At 42.1% G+C, this 17531-nt stretch overlaps 1 protein-coding gene across 1 annotated transcript; it reads left to right on the forward strand.

Moving 5' to 3' along the window:
• Positions 1 to 2280: 2280 nt before the first annotated feature.
• spink4 (serine peptidase inhibitor, Kazal type 4) lies at positions 2281 to 17294 on the forward strand (the record flags this gene model as incomplete). Its single annotated transcript, XM_084318312.1, has 4 exons — positions 2281 to 2332; positions 11600 to 11634; positions 11864 to 11976; positions 17267 to 17294. The coding sequence occupies 4 exons, from the start codon at positions 2281 to 2283 to the stop codon at positions 17292 to 17294; spliced, it is 228 nt and encodes a 75-aa protein (XP_084174438.1).
• Positions 17295 to 17531: the final 237 nt, after the last annotated feature.

The raw sequence follows: 17531 nt of genomic DNA on the forward strand, positions 1-17531 counted from the left end.
TTTACAACGACCAGGACCCACCCTCGCCGGGTTTCCCACCCGCTAACACTGCCAATTGTGTTAGTATGGACGGTCGGCCAACCCGGAAGCACCACAGCTGGATTCGATCCCACTGTCTCTGTGGTGGTAGACAGACGCTTAGTCCGCTGCACTACCCGGCCGCACCCCTGAACTTTTCTATTTTAACGTTATTTTCTGGATCATATCTCACGGGTCGAACAAACCTGAACGTTATTGTCATAAAATGGAACGTGGTTAGTTTCTTTACCTTTCTGTGAACGTCTAGGGGGCTGTCAGAGACACCTGGTGGTGGTACTAAATCCAGATTGAACTCTGCCATTGGAAAGAGGATATTTGGGCCGATCCATAGATGTGTGACTTGGCCATAATATTAATAAGGTATGATATTTTGATATTATTTCTTTTTTTCAAAACTTTGTTTATTGAAGTTTTTGTTGCAATATGAAATGAGCAGTAGGTCAAACTGTACACATATGCTAGACATATTGCACATATCTACATATAAGTAGTCAAAATATAAGTCAGTTGAATATAAACTACAGCGAATACACCACAAAATAAATATATATACATCATTGTTTCGGACATACAGTCAATATGGACAGATACTGTATGCACACTTTTAATGAGAAGGTAAACATCAGGTTACACTTCATCACATGTAGACAGGTTAACCAACCAGATACTACTAGGTAAAAGTGAGTATTGCTTATGGGGTGTCGATTGAACCCTGTTCCCCAACATAGGTAAAGAAACGACCCCATGTTTTATTAAATCTAGCTGCCCCTTATGACACACCTTATTTTCTCCAGGTGTGTCAAATATCCCTGAACCACATAGAGTGAGATGGAGGAGTGGGTGACTTCCAATGCAGTCAAATGAGACATCTAGCCAGGAGAGTAACAAATGCCACCAGCACCAGGTCAGCTTTATATCGTGGCAGAGACAAGGTAGTAGCAGGGACACCAAAGCAAGCAGTTATGGCAGTCGGACTGATTGTGATCTCAATACTATTTGAGACCGTTTCAAATATTTCAGACAAAAAATGATGTAGGGAAGGGCAGGACCAAAACATGTGACTATGTGTAGCTGTAGCAGGGGCACAATGGTATCTATCACAGGCGGAATCAATGTTGCCATAGATCTTGGCTAGCCTGACTTTAGTCAAATGTGAACGGTGAACAATTTTACATTGGATCAGCCCGTGCCTGGCACAAATTGAAGAGGAATGGACCCGGCGTAAAATATCCTCCAACAGGTCTTCTATAATGTCCTCACCCAGGTCCTCCTCCCATCTCCTCCGGATATTTTATAATGAGGTAGGAGGAGGAAATCAAACCATACAGGACAGATATAATATCCTTTGTGACAGGTGTAGGCTTTAATAAAGTGTCAATAGGAGTGGGTTCTGGAAGATTGGGGAACTGTGGATTGATATTACGTACAAAGCTGCGGACTTGCAAGTATCTAAAGAAATGTGACCTCGAAAGAGAAAACTTGTTGGACAGTTGTTCAAATGATGCAAAAATATTTACTATATATAAATCCCTGAACGTTCTAATACCAAGAGGGGACCAGGAGAGAAAAGCTCTATCCATCACAGAGGGGAGGGGGAGCTACTGTAATAAAGAAAAAGATTGTAAACCAAAATGTCGTCTAAACTGATTCCAGAACCTAAGTTTTGATTTGACAATCATATTTTTAGAGTAGGGAGAGGCAGGAAAAAGTAAAGGTGCCTGATATTCTATATTCATATTTCAAATTGCATGTGTCCGGATGGCAAAATTCAGTACTGTATCTACAAAACCCCCTGTAAATCATCTGCTTATATCTTTAGTACACTTGATCTCAAAAAGGTGCTGAATGAGCTCAGTGGAAATTTTCCATGTCTGGTCAATGGAAATGGTGTTATTCACCGTCAAAGATAAAAAAATATATATATATTTTCCTCTGGTTTATTACAATTTACTCAAGCCTAGTAACAGACACAGTGTTTCTGACTGTACTTTTAGGCGGATTTTCTCTAGCCCCCCCCCCCCCCCCCCACACACACACACACACATTTGAATATGATGTCTACTTTGTTCCAGCAGCCCCCATCTGAGCATTTTATTTTGTTCTTGTGTGTGCCTATGTGCATGTGCGTGTTTGCGTGCAGCCACTCTCACCTGTTGTGTTCCCATACAATCTGCACCTTGCTACAGCACATGGTAACGAGACAAACATTCCTCATTGTCACACAGAGAGTTCTCCAACATCATGACTGGTAAAGTGCTTTTCCTGGGGCTTCTATTGATCCTTGTGGCTGCAGGTAACATTGAAAATAATCAGGGACTTCCTCCCCTGTCTTCTAATGTATCTCAATCTAGTTTTGTTTGTGGAATTCGTTTACAAATTCAGGTATTTTTGCATTCCAGTTTTTCTTTAACACTTTGGGTGCCGGCCAAAAATCCGGAAAATGACTGTGGGTTGCCAGGATTCCTGGACGATTCTAGCATATCTCATGATCTTAGCGGAGCTATTTCTATATTTTATATTATAACTATGGGGAAATGGTTGGGCTCATTTGAAGACGACAAGTTGATGTACACAATGCAAAAAACCGTTTGTTTCTGCATGTCTTCGTTCGTTCACAATTACAAGTTAAAAAACGTCAACAAAAGATAAAAGTGGAGGTAAATTATTTAGAACAGAAGTTACAGGCACTTTTATGAAAGGTGTGCCGGCGGGGTGATAATAGGTACTGAACGTGTTATAAAGCAATTTAGACTGGGATGGATGGATGGATGGTTTGATTGATTGATTGTTTGACAGATTGTTTTATTGGTTTGATTGATAGAATGTTTTATTGTTTTGTTGATAGTTTGATTCATAGATTGATTTGTTTGATTGATTGATTACTTTGTTGGTCATTTGATTGATAGAATGTTTGATTGTTTTGTTGATAGTTTGATTCATAGATTGATTTGTTTGATTGATTGATTACTTTGTTGGTCATTTGATTGATAGAATGTTTGATTGTTTTGTTGATAGTTTGATTCATAGATTGATTTGTTTGATTGATTGATTACTTTGTTGGTCATTTGATTGATAGAATGTTTGATTGTTTTGTTGATAGTTTGCTTGATAGAATGTTTGATTGTTTTGTTGATAGTTTGATTCATAGATTGATTTGTTTGATTGATTGATTACTTTGTTGGTAATTTGCTTGATAGAATGTTTGATTGTTTTGTTGATAGTTTGATTCATAGATTGATTGGTTTGATTGATTGATTACTTTGTTGGTCATTTGATTGATAGAATGTTTGATTGTTTTGTTGATAGTTTGATTCATAGATTGATTTGTTTGATTGATTGATTACTTTGTTGGTCATTTGATTGATAGAATGTTTGATTGTTTTGTTGATAGTTTGCTTGATAGAATGTTTGATTGTTTTGTTGATAGTTTGATTCATAGATTGATTGGTTTGATTGATTGATTACTTTGTTGGTCATTTGCTTGATAGAATGTTTGATTGTTTTGTTGATAGTTTGATTCATAGATTGATTGGTTTGATTGATTGATTACTTTGTTGGTCATTTGATTGATAGAATGTTTGATTGTTTTGTTGATAGTTTGATTCATAGATTGATTTGTTTGATTGATTACTTTGTTGGTCATTTGCTTGATAGAATGTTTGATTGTTTTGTTGATAGTTTGATTCATAGATTGATTTGTTTGATTGATTGATTACTTTGTTGGTCATTTGATTGATATGCCTGGCGCTAATGAACAAGTAAGTTTTATAACTACTGGTGTAGGTCCAGACAACATTATTATAAAATACAGAATACTTTACAATGCAAAAAACTTGAAACTTTGATGCCATGAACATTTTTATTGTAAAATATGTTCAATAAACTGGGTGACAAGTCATCAGTACCAACCATTGTTGCTGTGCATTATATGCTGGTAACATTCACAGTATAGGATTATGGTAATTTACCAAGACAATACCTTATAAAAAGTGAACACTGGAGGATAATCAACCATTGTTTCAGTGCATTTAGGAGTTTGTTGGTAACATTCACAGTATAGGATTATGGTAATTTACCAATACAATACCTTATAAAAAGTGAACACTGGAGGATAATCAACCATTGTTTCAGTGCATTTAGGAGTTTGTTGGTAACATTCACAGTATAGGATTATGGTAATTTACCAAGACAATACCTTATAAAAAGTGAACACTGTGATGATAACCAACCATTGTTTCAGTGCATTTAGGAGTTTGTTGGTAACATTCACAGTATAGGATTATGGTAATTTACCAAGACAATACCTTATAAAAAGTGAACACTGGAGGATAATCAACCATTGTTTCAGTGCATTTAGGAGTTTGTTGGTAACATTCACAGTATAGGATTATGGTAATTTACCAAGACAATACCTTATAAAAAGTGAACACTGGAGGATAATCAACCATTGTTTCAGTGCATTTAGGAGTTTGTTGGTAACATTCACAGTATAGGATTATGGTAATTTACCAATACAATACCTTATAAAAAGTGAACACTGGAGGATAATCAACCATTGTTTCAGTGCATTTAGGAGTTTGTTGGTAACATTCACAGTATAGGATTATGGTAATTTACCAAGACAATACCTTATAAAAAGTGAACACTGGCTGATGATAACCAACCATTGTGTCAGTGCATTTAGGAGTTTGTTGGTAACATTCACAGTATAGGATTATGGTAATTTACAAAGACAATACCTTATAAAAAGTGAACACTGGAGGATAACCAACCATTGTTTCAGTGCATTTAGGAGTTTGTTGGTAACATTCACAGTATAGGATTATGGTAATTTACCAAGACAATACCTTATAAAAAGTGAACACTGGAGGATAATCAACCATTGTTTCAGTGCATTTAGGAGTTTGTTGGTAACATTCACAGTATAGGATTATGGTAATTTACCAAGACAATACCTTATAAAAAGTGAACACTGGAGGATAATCAACCATTGTTTCAGTGCATTTAGGAGTTTGTTGGTAACATTCACAGTATAGGATTATGGTAATTTACCAAGACAATACCTTATAAAAAGTGAACACTGTGATGATAACCAACCATTGTTTCAGTGCATTTAGGAGTTTGTTGGTAACATTCACAGTATAGGATTATGGTAATTTACCAAGACAATACCTTATAAAAAGTGAACACTGTGATGATAACCAACCATTGTTTCAGTGCATTTAGGAGTTTGTTGGTAACATTCACAGTATAGGATTATGGTAATTTACCAAGACAATACCTTATAAAAAGTGAACACTGTGATGATAACCAACCATTGTTTCAGTGCATTTAGGAGTTTGTTGGTAACATTCACAGTATAGGATTATGGTAATTTACCAAGACAATACCTTATAAAAAGTGAACACTGGCTGATGATAACCAACCATTGTGTCAGTGCATTTAGGAGTTTGTTGGTAACATTCACAGTATAGGATTATGGTAATTTACAAAGACAATACCTTATAAAAAGTGAACACTGGAGGATAACCAACCATTGTTTCAGTGCATTTAGAAGTTTGCTGGTAACATTCACGTCACATGAACTACAGGGCATATCTTACTTGGTCTCTCGCATCGATGACTGCATTGTCCATTGATAAATGGATGAAGCGCCAGATGATCTGTGGACCAAAAAATATCCAATACATGCTTCCAAAGTATATAAATAATAGGCCAATGGACTGCATTAGAAAAGTGTGGTATGTTACCTACAGTATATACTTTTTTAAACTGGGTGACTGTCAGCAACCATTGGTTCTGTGCAAACGGTAAAAATGAGGGGGGAAAAAGATAAATAAAAAAAAACTATATACACACACAATGCAAATTATGAATGGAGTCGATACAGCTAGATCGCTAACATAACGTCTCATCTGCAAGTGGTCCAAACATGCCTATGCAATATCGACAACCGTGGCCCAAATACATGTGTTCAACGCATTTGTCTTGTACAGAAAACAGTGCAACTACCCATACACTATACTATACTATACTATACTACAATATACTATACTATACTATACTACACTATACTATACTACACTCAGCTAGCTATACTATGTACCGGTACACATGGTTCTGTCTGTATCACACAATGATGGATTATTTAGAAGTAATCTGTACTTCTGTGTGCCGGATTATTTAGAAGTAGTCTGTACTTCTGTATGACAACTAATAAAGAAACTATTTAGAGAAATCCCTCTTTGTGTGGTACAGAGCGAAGCATTTGTCACGATGCAGGGGGACTTTGCACGATGTGCAAAAATATCTGGTCTCACTCCTGATGCCACGCCTACTGCAGACACGACATTTCCTACACGGTAGCTTTCTCTTCGGGGTGGCTTTGTATGCAACCATTACATGCTTCACAAAGCCACCCACTAATCTGCTCTGCGGGTCCCCCAGTGGGGCCCTAGGGTCGACACGCCCCACCTGCTCAGCCCCTGCCTCCTCCTCATCCCCACCCCCTGCCTCCTCCCCTGCCTCCTCCCCTGCCTCCGCCTCCGCCTCCATCTCCGCTGTCACCCCAGGAATCTTCTTCTCCTTACCGTCTGTGTAGGTCCGCGCCACAGCCCTGGTGAACCGGAAGAGGTTGGAGTAATGCCCTTGTGGGTGCTTTTTTTTGTACAAGACAAACGCGTTGAAGATACATATTTGGATCAGATACATCACAAACTTTTTGGTCCACTTTCCAGTCTTACGTGTAACCGGATAGTACGATATATTTTGATCCAGCTGATCGACGCCGTTCATGAATTTATTGTACTCCAGGATTGATGTTGGCTTGAGCATCTCCACCCTCAGCGCTTTGCCCTTCTTCTGCTTCTTCCACACCATCGCCTTTTCCATAGTGTCCTCGTGGAAGCTGCTGATGGTCTTCACGATTCTCTTATCGCGCCATGCCACGATCAGGACCTCCTTGTTGTTGACCGCAATGCGCTCCCCCACACCGATGTCACGTTTGGTAATGTTCTTGATGATGGCTGGCTCGCCCCGGTGCTTCCTGAGGGTACCACAGACGTCGGTCCTCAACTGTCGGAGCCTGGCTGACATACGTACCGAGTTGTAGAAGTTGTCCATGTAGAGCGTATAGCCGGCCCCAGACAGACGTCCAAGCAGACCGACGACCGTGTCCCCCAGGAGCGAGCCTTCCCGACAATATGGCTTAAATGAAAAGCAATATCCTGTGCGTGATTCGCACAGGAAGTAGGACTTGATGCCATAGCGGGTGGGCTTGTTGGGGTTGTAGACCCGGAAGGTCAGGCGGCCTCGCCATGCCATCACCCCCTCGTCAATGGCGAGCTCGCGTTCAGGCTGGTACAGCTCCTTGCACCTCGTGTTTACATGGTCGACTACAGGGCGTACTTTGCACAATTTGTCTCTAACCTCCAGGGAAGTATTGTCCGCAAAGTGGAGGAATCGCCAGATCAATTGGAACCTGTTGCGTGGCATGGTATCAGAGTAGTACGGTGTGTACATCATGTCGTCAGTGGTCCACATCTGGTCCACGCGAGGCTTCCGCAGGACACTGCTAAGGAAATGGAGTCCGAGGAACTTCTTCAGCTCCTTCAATGTGAGGGGCTTCCAAAGCAGTGCCCTGCTACTGGTTAGCGTGGGGTCCAGCCGGGCAATGGACTGCTCAGCGTAGAGGTTGGACTGGGCAACAATAGAGTTCAGAAAAGCATCCGTCAGGAACAGATCCATCCATTTCGCAGGCCGGTAAGATCTGAGTGCCTTGGCGTCCTGGAGCAACCCCGGTTGGGCTGTGAAGGGGATCCTTTGAGGCACCCAGCCCTCACGAGACCAGGCATTCTCCTCTTCCTGACGGATCGCAGCCCTGCTCTTCGCTCCTCCACGACCTGTCAATTATACAAATATACTATAACACCCCTACTGTAGACATTCATATGCCACGTAGTTACAAACTGTGTGAGTGAATGAGTGAGTGTGTGTGGGGTTCAGATGTCAGAGCTGGACGTGGTGTGGGGGTCAGAGGTCAGAGCTGGAAGTGGTGTGCAGAGTGAGGCCAACTTACCGCTCTTAGATGTGCGTTTCCGCCCTGCAACAGGTTCCGGCATGTCCAGACTAGCATCCAGTTCTAGAATCACATGATGTAATACATTACACTAGGGCAACGCATTGTCATTGTATTTACCACCATCACCACCAGACCAGGCCCTGCAGCAGCCAGTCACCACCAGGCCCAGGCCCTGCAGCAGCCAGTCACCACCAGGCCCAGGCCCTGCAGCAGCCAGTCACCACCAGGCCCAGGCTCTAGCAGCAGCCAGTCACCACCAGGCCCAGGCTCTAGCAGCAGCCAGCTACCACCAGGCCCAGGCTCTAGCAGCAGCCAGTCACCACCATGTACAATTACCTGCAGGAGTAGAATGTGATCCTATGTCGTTGCCAGTCTCAGCGTCACTATCTGCAGGGTCTGCGCCAGAATCTGAATTGGATTAAATTCATTCAGTAAGTAAGTCTCACAAAACACAATAGTAATACATTTACACATACATAAATGTAGTTAGTACATACCCAAGCATGTTGGTGTATTGGCCCCGGATTCGGTTTCGGAGTGTTCTGCTGTGTGAACACAAAATAAATCAGCGGCCATCAAAGCATGTACATGTGTGTGTGTTGTAATCAATGGAATTTTACATATGCTACACAACCATGCATTTAAATATAGGCCTCGCCATGTGTCCATGCCATTGTGTATGTGTGTGCTGTAATCAATGGAATTTGCATATAGAGGCCTCACCATGTACTGCGAAGTTCAAAGGTGTTGGAGAGGATGCATGTCTTTTGATCTTGTGTGTGTGTGTGTGTACACACACTGCACACACACACACACACATACACACACACATCAAATGGCATGGGGTGAGGCATCTACACACACACACACACACACATCCATGTAACTAAATGTAGTGGCCTGTACATGCCTACTATATCCTATATCATTCAACTATCGATTTGAACATGCACAAAACAATATTCACATTGCAACATACCAATTACCACGTCGACCACCACCACCACGTCGTATCATGCCCAGCATGCAACTATTATCACTTACATGATAGCTACACACTTCAAAGAGCCACTTCAAAGGGCGTGCACATGCACACACACACACACACACGCACACAAGACAACCTAACTGTAGCACATGGTAGCGTGGCCTGTACTGCATGCCTACTATATCCTATATCATTCAACTATCGATTTGAACATGCACAAAACAATATTCACATTGCAACATACCAATTACCACGTCGACCACCACCACCACGTCGTATCATGCCCAGCATGCAACTATTATCACTTACATGATAGCTACACACTTCAAAGAGCCACTTCAAAGGGCGTGCACATGCACACACACACACACACACACGCACACAAGACAACCTAACTGTAGCACATGGTAGCGTGGCCTGTACTGCATGCCTACTATATCCTATATCATTCAACTATTGATTTGAACATGCACAAAACAATATTCACATTGCAACATACCAATTACCACGTCGACCACCACCACCACGTCGTATCATGCCCAGCATGCAACTATTATCACTTACATGATAGCTACACACTTCAAAGAGCCACTTCAAAGGGCGTGCACATGCACACACACACACACACACGCACACAAGACAACCTAACTGTAGCACATGGTCGCGTGGCCTGTACTCTACATCCCTACTATATCCTATATCATTCAACTATCGATTTGAACATGCACAAAACAATATTCACATTGCATTAGTAAACATGACGTACCGTTGCCCCGTCGACCACCACCGTGTCCGACTCCCACGTCTGAATCGTGCGATGAATCAGACTCATACCTCCGACCCAAGCCGAGATCATCGTCAGATGATTCCGGAGCTAGAATATAATAAATGCATATCAGCGTTAGGTTTGGCAAACTAACGTTACATAGTCACAGAATAAGCGGTAGGTAAATCATCAAATACACGTTTCACACACACACAATCACATGCATATCGCCGGCGTTGGTTTGTCGAACTAACGTTACATAGACAGTCACAGTATGTAAATCATCAAATACACGTTTCACACACACACACAATCACATGCATATCGCCGTTGGTTTGTCGAACTAACGTTACATAGTCACAGTATGTAAATCATCAAATACACGTTTCACACACACACATATATATATATATATATATAAGACCGTGTAATTACCTGGTGGTTCCCAATCGGCGCTCCCATCAGATTCGTGGGCGGTCGAATCGCTGTCCCCTGACTCGCATGAAGAAGCTATGACCACAGCGGCAGCCTTCCTCTTCCTCGAACTGCGTCGGGTAGAGCCGCTCCCGGTCCCGGGGAGAGACGCGTTACTGGGCCCAGCAACGGTCTCACGGCTCTCTCCGATCGGAGCTACCAAAGACGTTGGTGCTGTTGGTGCTGCTGCTGCTTGAACAACCGCGGGTCCAAACGCCAGCTTCGTCTGAACAAAGCGACCCGCCGCCGGATTGTCCCCTCGCTTTCCTACACTACGTCTCTTCATACTGATCTAAATGAAACTACTAACTGATCAAACTACTATTACTACTACTGAAATATACTACCTAGACTACACACTAATCCCTCGAATAGTACTACTACTTAGCACGACTAAGTACTTTCTAAAGCACAGCTGAAACCTTACAATTAGTCTGATACTACCACTATACTGTATAACACTATAAATATAGACTATAGGCTGATCTCAATTCAAATCTCTCTCTCAATCTCTCTCTCTCTCTCTCTATCGCTCTATCTATCTCTCTCTCTCTCTCTCCTCCAAAACCTCGTAGATTCTGGGATCGCGCTAATGTTTTATACCTGTGGTTACATTGGCCAGGTATGCTGGCCAATCAAATGCCAGATTCATTGTGGGGTACAATATTCCCCCTATTGTGATAGTGTTAGAAAATAGGGGGACACTGCCACCTAGTGAAATTTGAGAGGAAATGCAGTTTCCGGTTAAAATTTTCTTCCAAAAGCTCGGCGGTGAAGTTCAGACGGGGAAAATCGAAAAAAGATGTAAACAGATCAAAGACGCTGTACAGCGTCCTCGGCACCTTGAGCATGGCCGGGAAAGACGCTGTAAAGCGTTTCCCGGCACCCAAAGTGTTAATTAGTAATTTAACATTGTTGAACATTATCGTTGTTCTGTATGGTGTTTCAGAATTGAATTAATTTTTTTTTATATTTCACCTAAGTCAGAGCCATGAGAAGTCTATGGCATTTTAGATACTGTATTTATAGGACTGGACTGTTATGACATACAGTACAGTATTATACTGATTCCAAAACCATGTAGCTATACCAAGTTTGTATTGCTTACAGTATGTGGCAGGGTAGACTTCTTTACTGCGACCCATGTATAACCCTCTATGAGACATGTTTGGACTTGCTTTGAGGTCATGGAATCACATTGTCTGATCATTAATGCCAAGATGATTCCCTCATTGTGTTGCTTGTTTCACAGAGGCTGAGGAGAAATCATCTGGACAACTGAGAAAGGTGATAAATCGTGATTGAACCATTGATCATTATTTTACATTTTTACATTAGTTTGAACATGGGTTATATATATATTTATTTTAAGGGCAGCCATTTTAGAATTGTTTTATTACGACACTATTCCATCCTGGTTTTATCATTGTACTGTATGAACAGAATATAATGTAATTTCTAAACAATGTGTTATGGTCTATGTGGTCTGTTCGGTATGATTGTTTTCTACTGTCAGCCCTATTGTCCTGAAATGGAGGAGATCATAGCATGCCCCCTGAATCTTGCCCCTGTGTGTGGTAGCGATGGCAACACCTATGCCAACGAGTGTACCCTGTGTGTCCAGAGACAGTAAGTACACACTTGTACACACTTGTACACACTTGTACACACTTGTACACACACACACACACACACACACACACACACACACACACACACACACACACACACACACACACACACACACACACACACACACACACACACACACACACACACACACACACACACACAGGGCCGGACTGGGGAAATAATTCATACCGGGAGATATTGCGCGAAATATAGCCCCAATCAGGCCACTTTTTAAGCGGGGGGTCTGGGGGTCCCCCACTCGGAAATTTTTTGTTACAAAGACTTAATTTCCTGCATTCTGGTGAATTTTAGTGTATGTGAATCACAAACTATTGAGCCAACAATTGCTTAGTACAATGTACTGTTATGAACCTCAAATAAAACTGTTGTGGCACTAGCAATGCTACTCTCTCCACCTTCAAAAAGAAAAAAGCAAGAGCACAACATATTTTTCTATTTACTATTATAATACAGTTAACCACTCTCTCCACCTATTCAAACAGAGCAAGAGCACAATGCCAGATTCACTTTACTGATGCACTACCCATCAACAGTTAAAATAGCCCTTTACACAAACATTAAATAACAGACCTTTCATTACAATACTATAATAACAGTAGCCACTGCCAGAATAGTGACACATGTATCGCGTGTGGTGAGCACACGCATGCATGCACAACGAAGACAGAAGATTGCATTGTCTCAATCATTTTAACTATAAAATGAGCTCAAAGTATGAGCTCACTGATTGATTGATTGATTGATTGAAAACTTTATTAACAGATTGCAGAATGGGTACAGTACAGTACAGCTCAATACATACAATTGTTAAGGGGATGCAGACCAGAGAAAGACTTTCGTCTTGTTTACATCAGGGTCCCCCATTTTCAATTCATCGTAACATATATGACATACATGACATACAGATAGACAGTACTGCTATATCTATACATTTATGACATATCAGATTTGCAATTACAGTACTGTTTGTGATACAAAAAGAGTCCAGAAAAAAAAAAGTATATACATTTGACGTAGAAACTGTACATTGGATTGGGTAGGTGGGGGTGGGGGGGGACTGTACATTGGAGGTGGTTGGTTGGGTGGGGGGGGGGGGGGGGGGTTGGGTAGGAGTGGGGGGGGGGGGGGGGGGGTTGGGTAGGAGGGGTGGGTGGGCGACACTGTACAACTGTACAAACAAAACTGTACATTGGATTATTGACAAGACCATACTTGGTAATTTACTGTACATTGGAGGGGGTTGTGTTCGGACATTTACAGGGGCCAGTTTCGAGTTGCAGTCTCCCTTAGGTGTTTTTTGAGAGTGTTTTTGAAAGTGGGTAGTGATTCACATTCCTTTACAGCTTTGGGTAGGGCGTTCCACATTGATGTGGCATAATTGCGAAACGTGTTTAGTCCCTTGTTTGAGCCGAATCTGGGTTTAACATGATTTGTGGAGCTCCCTCTGGTGTTGTGATCGTGGTATTCACTGACCTTTGGGAAGTATTTTGACATGTACATGGGTACCTTGGTCGTGTAGTGTATCTTGTAGACCAGGCCCATTGCAAGTTGCTGTACTCTGTCGTCTACTCTAAGCCATCCTAGGTTGTCAAAGTGGGCAGGGGTGAGGTGGGTTCTAGGAGTAAGGTCAAGCAGTAGTCTGACCAGTTTGTTTTGAGATGTTTGTAATTTTGTTTTTAGCGCCTTTGAGGTGCTTTGGTACCATGAGGTGCAAGCATAGTCGTAGTACCCTTGATTGAGTGCTCCTGCTAGAGTCTTCAGGGTATTCTTGTTTACCAGTGAGGAGATCCGGTACAAGAATCGAGTTCGTTGGTTGACTTTTTTTATTACATTGGATGCCATTTTGTCACAGGAAAGATTTGCCTCTAGGATGGAACCCAAGTAGGTAATATCTTCTTTCCTTGTGACAATATTGTCACCCACTGTAACTGAGAAGCCGTCGGTCTTGCTGAGTTTGTTATTTGAACCGAAAAGAATGGACTCTGTTTTGCCCATGTGTAATGATAGTTTGTTATCAGCGAGCCATATGCAGATTTTGCCTAGTTCTGAGCTGAGGGTTTTTTCAACCTGTAACTTGTTCTTGTCAGAGACCAGCAGGGCTGAGTCGTCCGCAAACAGGAACAAGTTGCAGTCACAAGCTGACGACATGTCATTTGCATAAATTAGGAACAGTAGCGGACCTAGTATGCTTCCTTGTGGAACACCACAGCTTACTGTGAGGGGGGGGGGGATAGGGTACCGTTTACCTCCACCATCTGCTCTCTCCCCTCCAGGTAGGATTGCATCCAGCTCACTGATAGACTATCAAAACCAATTGCTTTTAGCTTGTCAATCAGAATGGTGTGATTGACAGTGTCGAAGGCCTTTTGTAGGTCCAGCATGACCATGCCGCAGTATTTGCCAGCGTCCACCTCTTGTTTGATGTGGTCGTTTAAATAGAGAAGGCATGTGTCAGTGGAGTGGGATGTTCTGAAGCCAGATTGGAATTCGTAGATTAGATTTTTTTCCGCAAGGTATTTTTCGACCTGTTCGTATACAATTTTTTCCATGACTTTCGAGATGGAGGTAAGGATAGAAACAGGGCGGTAGTTGCCTGGGTCTAATTTACTGCCTTTTTTGTGCAGAGGGGTCACTCTCGCAATTTTGAAGTCCTTGGGGACGTGTCCCTGTTTTATGGAGAGGTTTATTATGTGTGTGATGACTGGGGTGATGGCGGCTGCTGAGTCTCTGAGGAATTTGGAGGGGATGTTGTCATGGCCAGTGGCCTTGTTAGGTTGGAGGGCGCTCAGTTTTTTGAGTACCTCATCTGTTGTTACCATTTCCAGTTTGAAGTCGTCTTTGTGGACCCCTAGGTTCTTGTAGTATGCTACTATGTGTTCTACCCCATAATGCCCTGAGTGGGAGGGTAGTTTGTTTACCAGTGTTGTGGCTATGTTTGTGAAGAAACTATTTAAGTAATTGGCTACATCCAGCTTTTCTGTGATGAGCGTGTTGTCCGTCTTTATGTTTATGTTTGAGAATCTGGTTTTACGTTTTTTACTGCAGCCTAGTTGGTTATTGAGTAATTTCCAAAGTTCACGTGGTTTGTTTTTGTTTTCCTCGGTTTTGTCATTGATGAAATTCTTTTTTGCTGTTTTGATCATGGAGTTTACATCATTTCTTAGTCTGTTTCTTTCCAGTTTGAGTTCAGTCACGTGGGCTTGGAGTTCACTGCTCGTGCTTATGGTAAGCTTTGACTGACTTTTACGAAACTCAGAGCATTTTTTGTCTCTGGTTTTCATAGCGGTCAGTATTTCAGCGTGCATCCACGGCTCCGCGCGATCTTTTACCCTGGTGGTTCTTAGGGGGGCCATGTTGTTTAGTATCGTTGAAAATTTGGTTTTGAAGCCAAGCCATGTTTCTTCAACCAGTGTACCATTGAGCTCATCTGACCAGTCCAGACCCTCCAGTTCAAGGTTAAAGGCCTCGCTAGAGTAGGTTTTGAGGTCTCTAGATGTGACTGTTTTGTGACAGCCAGCCTTTTGTTTTAGCTTTTTGCGCGTACAGAATATCATATAATGATCACTTAACCCGCATGCTATAACCCCTTTATTGGCGATCTTGGACTTGTCAGAGGTCAGGATGAGGTCAATGGTAGTCTGAGTTGACTCACACACACGTGTGGGTTGTGTGATTAGTTGGCTGAGGCCGTGCAGATCACAAAACCTATTGTAGGATTTGAAGACGGGTGCATCTTTTTGTTGCATATCCGTGTTCCAATCCCCAATAAGAATAATTTCTGTATCCTCAGCTCCAGCTAAGCACGCATCCAACACATCATAAAAGCCATTTTGGTCTGGCGGTCTGTAAATTGTGCCGACTAGAACAGATTTAGCCCTTTCAAATTGAATTTCTACAAAAACAGTTTCAATAGCCTCATGATCTAGGTCTGTACGGTTAATAAATTTGGTGTCCTTATGGATGTACATACAGACACCTCCTCCATGCCTGTTCCTGTCATTGCGGACTAAAGAATAGTTCTCTAATTCAATTTCCGGGTCTGTTACTGATGACTGACTGAAATGTCCAACAAAAAGCATCAATTGTCAAATAATATTGATCACATCACGTAACTAGACTAGATGTTTTTGAGGAAATTAGAAAGGGAACAACAACTTAACCCTTGTGTCTGATCAGATTCTTATTTTTTTGATAACTTTGCAGTAATTATGTTTGTAGCCAATATATGTGGCAAAGGTGTGTAATCTTTGAATTATCTTGGAATTATTTTGACTTTCTCTTTCATAAATTGTTTATTCAACTTCAGCCCCAATCATAACCACCACATATTGTTTTTTGTAATGTCAGATTTAACAACTCCTTTCAGAAAAGTAGGAGTGTGCCATCTGCCATTCCATTCGCCGCCTCCGCTGTCAATCAGTTGTATCGCCTGGTCCCGCCTCCACCAATCACAAGTGGCAGCACGGCTCCATTGTGTGTGTGTGATCCGCGTGAGGGAGAGAGAGTCAGATAGTTCTCCAACAGTGAAATCCTGGTTGTTCCCCACCCACCTAGGTTATCTAACTATCGCGCCGCGCCGCCGCCACAACTAGAAACAATGGCCTGGCAAAAAAAAAAAAATTATAATAAAAAATATATATAATTTATTTTTTTTTATATAATTTTTTTTTTATCTGTGCAGGCCAGGCCACCGGGAAAACTCCCGGTGCTCCCGATGGCCAGTCCGGGCCTGCACACACACACACACACACGCACGCACGCACGCACGCACGCACGCACGCACGCACGCACGCACGCACGCACGCACGCACACACACACACACACACACACACACACACACACACACACACACACACACACACACACACACACACACACACACACACACACACACACACACACACACACACACACACACACACACACACACACACACACACACACATTATGCCAGCGAGTGTACCATATCACTGACTGTGAATAATACAGTACCCATTTGCTTTTTGATGAGAGTGCACACAATTTCTTACTCGCATATAACTGACTTTATAACTTTATAGTGTTAGGAATAACAGCCATGCCATGCCATGATCTTGCTTGCAGGGAGACCAGGGCTAACATATTGATTGTGAAGGAGGAGAGCTGTTGATTGACATCACCACCAAAGGTTACCATGACCATGAATCTTCTCACACCCTGTCATTAAATACATTTCAATCAGCAGAAAATCTAATCTTTTGTTGTCATTTTGTCCCCCATCCCCAGTTTTGAAATTGATGCCAGCAATGTCTAGTGCTAAATTTCACATTTCTCAATCTGAAAGGCCCACCCCCACCCCTCTTGTGCTGCCTGCCACTCTGTTCTGATACACTCTGTGCCTTGCTAGTCCATGAGACAAACAGAGAGTTCTCCAATATCATGACTGGTAAAGTGCTTTTCCTGGGATCCTTGTGGCTACAGGTAACATAGAAAATAATCAGGGACTTCCTCCCCTGTCTTTTAATGTATCTCAATCTAGTTAATGTGAGAG

This window comes from Notolepis coatsorum, assembly GCF_963971535.1.
Source record: "Notolepis coatsorum genome assembly, chromosome: 7".
NCBI lineage: Eukaryota > Metazoa > Chordata > Actinopteri > Aulopiformes > Paralepididae > Notolepis > Notolepis coatsorum.